General features: G+C 35.5%; 1 protein-coding gene across 3 annotated transcripts in view; it reads right to left on the bottom strand.

Annotated features, from left to right (window-relative positions):
- Positions 1-13,912, bottom strand: part of LOC113512182 (protein kibra) — a 96,179-nt gene that overhangs the window by 9,845 nt on the left and 72,422 nt on the right. For 2 of the 3 annotated variants that reach the window (XR_008252734.1, XM_052893994.1), the window contains exons 1-10: positions 11,949-12,692; positions 8,703-8,811; positions 6,387-6,561; positions 5,260-6,105; positions 4,817-4,952; positions 3,943-4,045; positions 3,308-3,409; positions 2,371-2,475; positions 2,093-2,210; positions 1,086-1,272 (exon numbers count right to left, since the gene is read on the bottom strand). Coding sequence is in view for 2 of the 3 variants with exons in the window: in XM_052893994.1 (XP_052749954.1) it covers positions 1,086-1,272; positions 2,093-2,210; positions 2,371-2,475; positions 3,308-3,409; positions 3,943-4,045; positions 4,817-4,952; positions 5,260-6,105; positions 6,387-6,561; positions 8,703-8,811; positions 11,949-12,677 (2,610 nt within the window). In the remaining variant the exon portion in view is untranslated. Of the gene's footprint in view, positions 1-1,085; positions 1,273-2,092; positions 2,211-2,370; positions 2,476-3,307; positions 3,410-3,942; positions 4,046-4,816; positions 4,953-5,259; positions 6,106-6,386; positions 6,562-8,702; positions 8,812-11,948; positions 12,693-13,912 lie in introns of those variants that run through there. The other variant, XM_052893995.1, reaches the window with a different exon arrangement.

Here is a 13,912-nt window from a genome sequence, read left to right on the forward strand (position 1 = left end):
AAAATATTTATACAGCATATAACAAATAAATATAAACTTAGTGTATTGCATTGTGTGAAGGGTAAACAATAGCTATTGATAATTTTGTTGTATTTTTATTATTTTATTCAGAATTATCTTCACGTAAATAACTCCTAATACGTTTGAAGATATTTTTATTTACATCAATTGTATCTATTATTAGAAACTTGATCAATAATTCAATAGCCAAAAGCCGCAGTCATGTCTGTGGTCACACAACAGACGATTGGCAGTACGCCAGTCGAGTGTCGTGGTATCCATGCTGTCAGTAGACAGACGAGTTCAGTCTAGACGAAGTTACATGAGTCTGGCTGACTGATAGACTAACCACAGACAGCTTAAAATTTGAGTCAGCATACAAAAATTTGACTCAGTATGTTTTTTTTTTTTTTATACATTTACATGGTTCTGTTATTCTTACTAATAATAGTTATTTTTTAGCGCTTTAACGGCTTAACCAATCACTATGAAATTTAGTGTACAGATATTATATGACATGGAAAAGGACATATGCTATTTGTTATCTCGGTCATGCGGATTAAGTCGCAGGTAAAGTTAAAGGCAAGTAAAGTTAGTTAATAAATATTTTGAAGTTACAAAAGAAAGATATTTCAATTATGGAATGTCTTATGTCTATATTTTTTTATATTTCCAATTCTACTTTTAATGATTTTAATAAGTTTTTTTGCAATTAAAAAAGTTAACCTTTGTGTCCGTTTCATGTTAAAATTTTCTGATGTTTAAAGCTGCCTTTTTTTGGCGTCTTTATTAATGAAAAACTGTTTACTGCGAAGCAAAATTTTCTCGTGTCTTGATGTAGAAACACAACTTGGTATTATAAATTCAAATATTTACAATCGATTACATGTACGATACATCTACACGATATTGAAAAGTGTAAATGTTGAGTTTCTTGCAGATTCTTCTCAGCAGAATTATTATATTTAAAACATGAACAGATCTATTCGAATAAACATTATTTCTATTACATCCTATCCTAGATGAGTTCTGTACAAAACGACACCAGTCTCCCAAAGTCCGGCAAAAAATAGAGGCACGCTCACGAGACACTCGGCGCCGGTGCAGACGTTGATCTGCAGCGTGGCGGCGCGCAGTGCGCGTGCGCCGGCCACGGCGGCGCGCTGCGCGTGGCGCCAGCACAGCGCGGCGCCGCGCCACGCCCGCGCCGCGCTGCTCAGCACCACGCCGCCGCCCGCGCAGCCGCCGCTCATCAGCGCCACGCGCACCACGCTGCACAACCACACGTAACATATATACAGACAATTGCCATACTGCATTCTGCATATTGCTTTTTTCAACTAAACCCCTAGTTCGACTTTCATTCAGCTTGGTCCTTTACAGTTTATTCTAACATAGTAATATTTACAACCACCGTATTTCTCTACATTTTTAGATATAGGGGGGGAATGGGATTGTTAGTAATGGAGACTGAGAATCCTATTGCTAGCAATATACCCAATAAAACAATTACTCAATAAAAGTGCTTAGTTTCACTAAGCTCAGGGCTAATATCGCAGGAATTAAATAATATGTTTATTAAATACAGACACTTAAGTTACTTAAACATTTTACACTACTAACTCTAGAATAATTGGATGGGGGAAAGGGATTGTTAGTAATGGAGACTAAGAATCCCATTGCTAGCAATATACCCAACCAGGTCGACCTCCTTGCGGTTCCCCCTGGAAACTATCATGGTTAATTACTGATGAATTCATCATGATGGGCTAACTGGCCTGTTTTCATTCTCACCTATCAGCCTTCACTGATGCTCCGCCAGCGTATCCCGTTAGCGCGGGCGGGGTTACCATACCATTTTCACCCATCAAAAAAAAAAATATTCGACAATAAATCCCGTGGAATGAAGCTGCTCACATAATTATGATCGAACTTCACTTGTTAAGTTCGTTTGATCTTCAATAAAACACCATTTATAACTTCAGTAGTTGAATGCATATTAGTATGCCAGTAAACTGATAATTCAACGTCTATTTTTATTTTTTAATTTATTAAAATTATCATAAATATTAAAATACAAATTAAAACTTACATTTCAGTGTCAATGTCTATGTGCAATGCGTGCAAGTTGCGCGCGCGCAGTATGCCGATCTCCAATGCACTTTCGTCTGGACAGTATCGCAATTTGATTTCAATTTGCGCACTGCTCACTAAAATGATAAAAAAAATAGCAATGTTAAATATATATATATATATATTTATTTATAGAAATATTTTTGTATATTATAAAAAATTTATCCTTATTAATATCAGAAAAGATAAGCATAATAAAGCTAAACAATAAGGTAGCAAGACGCTGTTAGCTGTTACCTGCATTGGTAGCGTCATTCCCTGCTTGCGCCGCTTCGAAGACGCCCGAGTCACCCGCCACCGACTCATCACTGACTGCCGCCGACACAGATCTAGTGTTTGTACCTGAAACAAATTACAATAAATAAACATGCAAAATTGAACCGTATATGAGGCGGCCACAACTCAATATGCCATAACTATAACAATTACTTATAATCTTAACCTATTTGAAGCTATGCTTGAAAAATGCATGTGTAAAAAACGGTATTTGATACTGTAAATAACAAATGTTCAACCAATACTTTAAAACGGATGCTTAATTCTGTACTTAACTTTATTTAGATACAGATATAAACTTTTTTATTTTCATTTTTATTTCATAAACAATAATTTGTATTCGAATGTCACGACAATGAGACATTAACAAGGAGTAAAAAAAATCAAAATTACATAATTTTTCTATAATAAACCACATCATATGTGACATACTGTATTCTATGATGTCAATGGTGTTATTCATATCTATAGGACACTGATTGCACTTTCCCTCAATTGGCCATTAGTATTTTTGCCATATTAAGTATCAAATAGAAATGGTATGATAGTAATAATTGTTATTTTTTTTTATACAACTTAGAATGGCAAACAAGCTGACGGCCCACCTGATGGAAAGTGGTAACCGTCGCCTATAGACATGAGCAGTACCATGGACATAACAGAGTGTACTGTTTCGCCAATGATACCTCCCATGCGTTGCCATTCCTGAGGACTCAGGTGTTATTCCTCTGTACCCAGTAAATTCACGCCATATCCCACCCTTCAAACCGAAACACAGCCATGCAAACACAACTGCTTCACGGTTGAAACACGAATGGGACAAAGGTACCTAAGCAATCAACTTTTGTACAAAGTCTCCCTCTGGTAAATACTAGTGATATTATAAAAAAGAACTTACCACTAGACGAGGGAGTTCTTGGAGAAAGCGGTGCAGAGGGCGTCTCGGAAATTGGAGATAGTGGCTCGCTCGGCCGCCCTGGTCCTTGTAATTGCACTGGTACTGCAACACATGAGTTATTGTTATTTTTTTTAATGGATAATAATGGGATAATACCCCCGTCTGCGCTATCTGGTATACTCTGGCGGTGCACCAGTGAGAGATGATAGGTGAGGATGAAAAAGCCGGTCAGTTAGTCCATCGTGACGAAATTAACGATAAATTAGTTATGATGGTTTCCAGGTGGAACCGCATGGAGGTCGACTTGGTAGCATATATTAATATCAATGGGGGCCAACCTCCCCATTGATAACAATCCCCCCCCCTCACCCTTATTGAGACTTGTATACAGATTGAAATAGAAATTATTATCATACTTGTATGTTCTAGCAATCAAACTTAACATTTTTTTCCAAAGAAATATAGGTCAAAAACAACATCAAAAGAGTCTCCTACGTTAATAACTATCTATGGCATAATAAGCATTTATGGGCTTTGCTTAAAAATAAAAATATTTTGTTACAAAAAAAAAAAACTTGAAAAAAGCTTATCGGTTTCAACAATATAGATAGCTCAGTACAAATTTAAATATTTACTTGTGGCAAGGCCTGTAACTTCGTTCAGTCCAGTTGCAACTCCGATTCTCATTTCTGCTAATTTTTCTTCCAACTCTTTTTGTTGTCGCCTCTGTCTTTCCACCTGAAAAATAAAAAAAATAACATGATAACGATTATAATGAAGCATTAATTTGTCAATCAAAACTATAAACAGCAATTTTCTCTGGCATATGACTTTATATATGTAAAATATAGTAAATACAACCCATACCAATAAATTATGCAAACCAATAATACATGTAGATACCGAGGTATAAAAAAATATCAATATCATTATTTTCCATACATACATATCTGTCACGCCTGTCCCCCATTAGGGTAGGCAGAAACAATAGAACGCCAAATGCTTCGATTCAAACAAACCTCTTTCGCTTCTTCCACATTTATCAATCTTTTCATACACGCTCGCCGGTTACGGGTACTTTTAATTTGGCCCTTCTTCAGCACGTCGCCTATTTGGTCAACATACGTCCGTCTAGGGCGGTCCCTATCGACATCTCCATTCATTCTTGCTCGATAAATCTCTTTCGTAATTCTTCTTTCATCCATCCTCTCCAAATGACCAAACCAAATTATTATTATTACCAAACCAAATATATATTATTATTTTCCATATATCAAAAAACGTCTAATCTAATATAACATTGATATACAATTAATGTTTAAATATGAATAATACAAAAATTTACTAATTTCTTTAATAAAATATAGAATTTCACTATATGAAATATAATTAAAATATTTTTTTTTTATAATAATCTAATTCAATAACGTTTTTATGAAAAGTAAATATGCTTAGCAAATATATAAGTATATTTAGAAATGCTTCAAAATATTTTAAGTCTTAATTTACCTGATTATAAGAAGGTGGTGGAGGCGGTGGACTCGCTGATGATAGACTACTCCTAGGTGATAAAGAAGGTTGTGATGGTGAGCTGCTAGCACCAGGAGTTATACTGTCCGCAGTATAGCTCGTACCACGAAGTAACCTGCAAATTTGAAACACGACAAATTATACAAGTGAAAAGAATGAAGTTATAAATGCTGAACTACTATAGTACGATTTTGATTTACCTAAGTCTTGAGAATTATAGAAAATTTCTAGAAGCATCAGGATTAATAAAAAAAAACAAATGATCAATAAATTTAGCGGCAATTTTATCAAAAAAAAATTGTTTAATTAAAAATTAAAGATTACAACAGCTATCCTGTACTACGTACGAGTACGAGAAATATAGAAAATATCTAAAACACCATCATTTAAGAAAATAAAAATCAATGGAATTGTAATATTACCTCTCAACCCTTCGATGTAAATCTGCCATATCAATAGGTTTGTCTGCTTGAAAAGAACTCGCAATTTGAGGTCCTCCATAAATGTCCGTAAAACTAATCCCCGAACTCAAAGACCCTTTACTACTAGCTGTAGATAAGGACCCTAAGCTGGAACTACTTGACACAGACAGCGTGCTAGCAGATAACGTTTTCAACTGTCCTTCCAAGGTCGTCATCGAGGTCAGAGCATCTTTCAACTGCTGTAATAACAACTGTTTCTCTTCGTGCAACCTTAACCGATCTGCTATACACTTATTGGACATTTCGAAAGCATTTTTCAAGTCCTGCTCTAACCTCTCACACTCTGATTGTATATTAGTCATCTCTTGCTTCGATCTTGTCCTTGGAGTTATACTTCTGAGTTCCCTCAACAGTTGTTCCTTTTCCTGGAACAGTAATAAGCGATCTTTGTCAGACTCCGCTTGGCCCGGCTGCACTTTATCCTCTAAATCAGCTAATTGTTGCTGGATTTGTTGTATCCGCTTTCTAGCTTCATCATATTGAAGTCGAACCCGCGCCATTTCAGCTAATCGTGTACCGATTGGTACTAGATCAGCACAGAGATCAGTTTGGGAGGCAGTACTGAGTTTTTCTTGGGGAAGACTCAACGTGGAAAGGTCAGGAGAAGCGTCACCGAGTTGCAGCCTTGTCAGGTCATCCTTTAGCTTAGCTAAGGACTGCATAAGATCTGCCCTCTCTTTCTCTCCTGAGGTTAATGATTTCTGTATGTTCTTTAGCTCAGTCATGATCGCCTGAGCTTCAGTGATGTTGTAACAGCCTTGTTGTGAACATATTTTTTGCTCCACTCTGAAATTATTAGATGTGAAAGTTACCAAAAATTTTATAATATTACAAAAAAGATAAGACACATAGTAAGGATTTGTTAACAGTTGGAAACTTGGAAAACAATGTGTTATTTATATAAATTTAAATAAAAATTTTATTGCTCCGCAAAAATTAAAACAACCGATTTCTTTAAAATCACAGAAAACTATATTCAATCGATTACCTTACCAGAATCTTGAAAAATGTTCAATAAACTTATGAAAATAAATGAGTCTTTAATTTTTAAATATTATTATACTTACTCGGCCAAGGTATCTACGCCTCTGCGCGCGCTGGCCACTTCAGCTCGCGCTTGCCGTAATTCCTTCCGCAATTGGGCTACTCGTCCCCGCGCTTGCGCCACTTCCGACCGAAGCACTTCGGGATCGTGCCGTGATGTGGTTGAGGTTGTCGTCATCGACGTTGTTGACGAACACACTGTATAAAGAAATAAAAAATATAAATAAATAGATTTATTTATCGGTGTATATCTTTAAATCAGAGAAACAAAAAAAAGTATGATTAAGATATAGAGTTTTATTGTGAGCACATAAAATCTAATAGATTTAACAGATAATCTAACTGATCTTCCTTGCAAAGTAAAACCTAAGAACAAGGAGTCCTTGATTGATACTCAAGGCATAGACAAAACAGATCAACTTTTGGTCACGTGACCTAAACCTGTCAAGTTTTTAAGTTTGTAATAAGGCCCCTGGTAAATAAATTGATAAATCATAATTGTTTCTTTCTTTCTTTTGTTTTTCGGCTTATTTAATTTTACTGAGATATTTACATAAAAAAAATATAAGGGCTAATTGAGAACCTCCTCCTGCTTTAAAGAATTAATTTACACACTCAAATTTCCATAACTCATAGCCATAACGGGGACAGAACTGACAACCAAAACCTATCATCTAATGGGCCCCTAACGTGTAGGCGATGTTTAAGTGAAATAACTTTACATACATCCGACCAAATGAATTCTAGTATCCATGCTGAACTATTCAGTGCACGCAATTAGAATTTCAAATGGCATATTTCGTATTATAATAATTCCTTGTGGTTAATAGTAATTTGTTATTCAATCGTTACTTATATTATTGCATTTATGTACGAGTATGACGCAAAACAGAAATAACTAGTAGATTAATTTTGCATATAGTTTTTCTTATGAAGAAATAAATTATACCAACGAGTACAGAGCATGAGTACTACGTTCATGCGAGTAGTATGCGTGCTTAATTTTTTTATTTGGTATAAACATTTTTAATTTTATTTTTAAAATAACACAATTTACATAAAAAGGTTTTGCTGGAAGAAATCTCTTATTAGAGATAAGCTCGCCTTTGTACATTATGTTTATAATGAATTGTGATTAACATTATGTTTTTGTGTACAATAAAGAATAAAAAAACATCTTTCACCGTATACGCCCCGGCATAGAATGGGCCGCCCTTACCTTTCCCGTAGGTGTGTGTGTAAAGGCGACTAAGAGAGGGCGAGGGATGAGCAGTAATGTCCCTCTTAAAATATCTTAAAAGCCTTAGGGTTTACGATCGACAGCATATTACTGATGACCCTAATACCAGATAACTCTCGGAGTAAACAAAGTCATGGAAAAGTTACGACAATTTTCTAATTGTAATCAACATCATCATCATATACGTCGTCTACTGTTCACTGGTGAACATAAGCCTCCCCCAAAAAGGGGAGTTTTTCCAGTAGTTGCCACACTTGGCAGGCAAATTGGCAACCGCAGTTAGATTTTACTGATGTTTTAAGAGGGACGCTGCTGTCCGTCCCTCGATCATTAAGTTCCCTAAGTTGCCTCTTACGACACACAAAGGAAAGAAAGTGGTGACTCACTCTATGCCGGAATCACAAAACAATTTAATTGTGATATAAATTCTAATTATTATTATAAATAGTGTCATACAATAACATCAATCTTGCGGTCATTGAACTATGATACTTTACCTTTCTGAAAAATCTGAACAATTGTAAAAATTTCATTTACTAAAACGACTCAGCCGAGAATTGAATTCGAAATATAAAGCATGGTAGGTACCATAATTGTCTAATATAATTATTCTATGTGGGAACAGAATAAATAAAACTGTGTCACCGTGTATCGGCCCTAGTAAAGACTGTCTAAGGAAGAAGGATAGTTAAATAAACAAGCACATTTGAAGCACCTGGCCAGCGTGGTAATAGAAGACTGTTTTTTATGAATAATAATGGAATAGTAACCCCATCTGCGCTAACAGTATACACTAGCGGGATATCAATGAATGATGATAAATGTGGATAAAATCAGTTTGCCCATCGTCACAAATCATCAAGAATTTTATCAAGAATTAACCATAGTTGATTCCAAGAGGAACGTGTGGAGTACGACCTGATTAGGCATATATATGATGACCTGATTATGATGACTCTATTACTAACAATACTTTCCTCGCTGAATCTACCACTAACATCTTCCTAATAAGAAGAGACCAGTGCCTAATAATGGGTCAATAATGAGCTCTTGTTTCTATAATATGGTATAGTTATATAAAGTAGAAAAAAATACTTACGACTCGTCCTTGACGCTGCGAGGGTAGACAGCGCATTGTTCAAATGCTTGTATTCGTCTTGGGCTAAACACAGACGCTGTTTTTTCACATCGTACATTTCCTTTTTCGCCTGTAACAAGGAGAATTAATAATATATTAATGAATGTATAAAAAACAACAAAAATATATAAAAAATACTTTACACATTTATATATATATATATATATATATATATATATATATATATATATATATATATATATATATATATATATATATATATATATATATATATATATATATATATATATATATATATATAAATAAAAAAGACACATAAAATGTGCATTCTTTTAAGTATAGAAAAGGTCATCCTCTACACACAGGAATATTATCAAGGGCAACCTACTTTACCTACTATGAAAATGTATCAAACATTTCAGGGTCGAACAAGTCAGAAACTTACTGTCTATTGTTAATAAAAATAAACAAAATTGTCTAAACACTTTACGCGAGAGTTTATGACGAATAAAACATCACTCTCTAATAAATCGATGTCAATAAGAACGTGACGTTATGCAACTGACAGAAAAATTCTCAGATAATTCAAAATTAATTTTAATTTGCATTTGAATTTATATACAAGGCCTCATTCTAGGGAAGAGAGGAGCGAAGATCGGTAAATGCACGAACCGGCAAAAAGACGGCAAATAATATTTTTACTCAAACCTGTTTAAATTAATAGATCACACTCTTCATATAAGAATAAACCGTACGAAAAAATAAATTACAACCAGCAATCGTTATTAAAAAACAAAACCACTCTTACTCGATGGCGAATAAAAATTTTCTAGATAAATCACCTACACATAAAATATTAATACGATGTATTCTCGAATAATCTACTCTTCGGATCAAACGAGCCTAGCAGGCAATCGATATTAATTATATGGTCTGCCTCAAATATGCAATAAGATGATTTATCAAAACCATAGATCATAAGCGTATCACAAAAAATTTAATCACAAATAATTTCACTGGGCATAAAAAAAATATACCGGGAAGCAATTTGTTTCCAACTAGCCAGAGGACGTATATTTCACCATTAAAATTACTCTCTGGAACATGTTTTGGAATTAATCACTTAATTCTATATTATCATCATTACGTCTGAACTTTTACGTGTCTTATTTCGTAATATTATTATGTGTAAACCAGCTGTTACCTGTGGCTTCGCTTGCGTGAATTCCCGTGGGAATCTCGGGGAATACCTTCCCATTACTTAGATTATGAAGGAACTCTTGTTTTGAATGTTTCTAGTGCTAGCAATGTTGGCTTTGATCAGTCAATAAATATTACTAATGTTGTTAACATTAGTAATATCGCTATTCAACATACTAATCTCTATCTAAACTCACAACCTTCCAATGGAATTCTATTGAAAGGTTACGAGTTCAATTCCCGTACATTTTAGTCTGGATGTTTTTATATCTTATGTTATATACTTATATACTAATAAAAAATATATTTATGGATATCTATTAATCCTCTCATTCCCATATTATAAGATCTGATAATTTTGGAACAACTATTCTGATTGCATATTTAAATTGCTCATTAAAATTAATAAAAGATATTTTAATTGCTCTGCTCATTTTGTAAAACAATGTGTGTCTATACATTTAAATTAGGAACATCTTTAATTAACCTAGATACTTTATTATTCATATGATATTTATTTTAGTATCTATTTATATTCAATGAAAGGTAAACTACAGTTGTAACACTTAGCTAACATTTCGATTTTAAAGCAATACTAACAATTCAATGCCGGCTTAACATAATATTTAACGAAGTCGTAAAAATAATAGCAACACGAAAGGTAAATACGACGTTGAAGTATTTTGCCAAAACAATGTATTCACATAGATATAAATTTATATTTATATAACTAATATAGAACAGAAAAGCAATTTATTTAAATTGTTCAGAACAAATACATGCATCGCGAAATAAAAAAATATATATATAAGCCAACTGAGAACTCCTCCCTTTTGAATTCACATAAAATACAGTATAATTTAGAAACTTTTTCAAGTCACTTAAAATGCAGTGCAATTCTTCCTTTTTGAATACGGTGTAATCTTTTAAAATACGGTATAATTAAAAAAGTGCTCGTTTTTAAAGTTACTAAAAGGACAAATATAAAATCTCGTTGTTTTCAAAATCGGTTAAAAACAATATAAAGCCAAATCAAGGATGCTCAAATACACAACGAAACTTAGACGGGTTACCGTATTTCACACTAGCGTACGAAATTCAACGTACTGCTACCAAAATTATCGAATCATTAGAGCAAAATACCTCTGTAAAGTTTTTGTGGCGAACATAACTAAGTATTTATTACACGAGTATTGGTTTTTTGCTCGCAATCCGTAAAAAGTTCTCCGGTAGGTATAACTACCCGATTATTTGGTAACATCCTGTTGTATATTAAACCATACATGATTCCTTAAAATACTGATATTTTTAAGATACTTCTAAAAGGAGGAGATTCTCGATTCGTCTGTATTTTATTGTGACTATGATAGTTATGTGATACCGATAATTCTTTCTGTAATCAACAGGGTTTATACGTATGGTTATGCCGGCTTGTGATAAATGAAGCTGCCGGTTTTATCGTAGACACATGACTCCGCGTTCTAAATTCAAATATTTGAAGTATAATGTAACTACGAAACATGTAACATAAAACGTGATTCATTGAAGTCGCGGAGCAGAGTAAGCTACCGGTTTTATTGTAGACACATGATTCCACATTCTAAATTCAAATATTTGAAGTATAATGTAACTACGAAACATGTAACATGAAAGTCATTAAAGTTGTGAAGCAGAATCTTTCGTCCTAAGAATACTGCTCCAATATTAACAAAATTTGTACGATGCCAATATGGGAGTAAAGTTTTTTGATTAGAAAATAATAAAATTGATCACGAATTGATGTAGAAATTTTTTTTTATAAATCGTTTGAAAATGAATACCCTCATTATAAACCCATAAGAGTTAGTCAAGAGCATTTTGTAATTATTAAAATTTACATTACAGTTATAGTAAATTTAATACTCGATTAACGCTCATGTCTAGTCACTTGGAATTATGTTTGTTAGCGGTATTTACCATCACAGGTGAAATGGTCTGAAATTTAAAATTTTTAATTCAAAAATGTTAAAAATAAAAAAAAATCGTAAATAAATTAAGGATATTTACAGTAAAAACTTTCAATGATCCAGTCATTCTGCACGCATGCTGCAAACGACTCCAGGTGTTCGGCGGGCATTGTGGAAAGGTCCCATTCCTACTCAACACCTGCGTAGCTACGTAACCTTGGCCTTCATAGTACGCCACTTCAGACACTGGCACTAAACGCACTTCCGCGGAACGAATCTGGCGCACAGACAGTATATTCTCGTAAATAGCCTCGTCTTCTAAATTCTGTCCTTCCGGACACAACCGGTAACCGAACTCGCGACTAATCTCGTCGAGGTTAGCGTACTCGGGGCGCTTGCGGAGGACCTCCAGGTTTTGGTACTGGGGCTCGTCGCGGACCATCAAGCCGGCCGGCCGGGCGGAGGTTGGGTCAACGCGGACCCCATACTCAAGGGGCTCTCGAACCATGCGAGCAAGCTGACGAGTGCCGAAGCAACCCCGGCACCAAGAATGAGCGTCGACGGAGGCTGCGCGAGCGCGAAACGTCGGCGGGTCAGACTCGGGTTCTGGGGGAGGCGGTTGGGACCACATCGTGAGTGCCCGCCGCAACGGACACATCTTAACCCCCAAAAGGGCGCGCGTCGACTGGCGCGGGCGCGCGGAGCTCGGATGGCGCGCAGTGGAATGCGCCCGCGCCGCCGAAAGAATGCAATCTCGGGCGCATTTCGGAGGTCGATCTCTTCGAAGGGCCGGGTCCGCGCCCGCTCCCGCCTCCCGGGCCGCGGCCATCTGTCGTAATAAGTTCGTCGAATCGAAACTCGGCTCGCTGATGTGCCGGCTGTAACGGATCCTCGGTGACCTCGTCCAGTGTCCTGCACGCGAATCATTCACCGTATGTCGTTACAAATCCGATGTACATTTGCTGAATTATTCAAAGATTCTAGTTCCTTAATAGGAAGTCATATTTAATAATTTGTAGGCCATAATTGAAGCGAGGCTTTACGTGACAAAACATTAACGTAATCACACATTCTTGAAGCCCATGGCGACGGCGGTGAGGACTAAAAAAGCGGCAATTGCACATGTAGCGGCAGATTGGCAAGGAGGCTGCACATAGTTAGTGCGCGATTTTCTCAGATTTTCGACGTAATCAATTTATGCATTTAGTGGTGGAATGTGCGCGAGGATGAGGGTCGTAAAGAGAGACAGGGACGCCCATCTGGTACCACTGTACAAGACGCAGGTAGACGTGCGCATTTTTGTTCCGGAATTCCTTTACACGCATTTGCAATCCCGTTCCAAGTCGACTGCAAATGTTTTATACCGAACCTACAATGCACTTAAAACTCAAGTAGTTGAAAAGCTTTAAATGCGCGCCTATTTCTAAAGATTAAAAAGAATGTACTTTCAAACAGTATTTTCAAAAGTAATAATGATACATACAAATATAATCTTAGGCAGTGGTAATAGAAAAAAATCTTTTAATATAAGTTATTCTTCGATCGCACATTGTATTGCCTATACGTTTTACAATTATGTACAGACAGAGGATCGAGTTGCAGACATGTGATTGCACTTAACCTTTAGATGCTCACGAAATATATGAGAGATAAGAAGTTCATTGACATATAGCATTCTCGTAATCACTGCCTATCATATTGCTTTAGGTTTGTGTTAGTTTAATTAATAAAAAAAATAATAGAAAGTTGATATTGTAGACAGCATGAGCTAAGTGACCAAAAATGCAAAGACCAATATTTAATAGAAGCAGTAATCGATGAATAAACATACATTGTTTTTGAGCAAAACAAAACTGAATACAACCAAATACGTTAAACTTGATTCACAAACATTAAACTATTCAACGGCTAGAGTAATTTGGCCCGTTGCCTACATTCCTTACACCGGTATGTGAGACTAATAGTATGTTTTTTGCTAACGCTGGTAAATTTTCAGGTAATGACGAAAATAACATGAGGAATGTTTCTGCGATTGCCGGTTATAATGAAATGAAACGTTTCGAC

This window comes from Galleria mellonella, unplaced genomic scaffold, assembly GCF_026898425.1.
Source record: "Galleria mellonella isolate WM207_F2 unplaced genomic scaffold, CSIRO_AGI_GalMel_v1 utg184, whole genome shotgun sequence".
NCBI classification, from domain to species: Eukaryota; Metazoa; Arthropoda; class Insecta; order Lepidoptera; family Pyralidae; genus Galleria; species Galleria mellonella.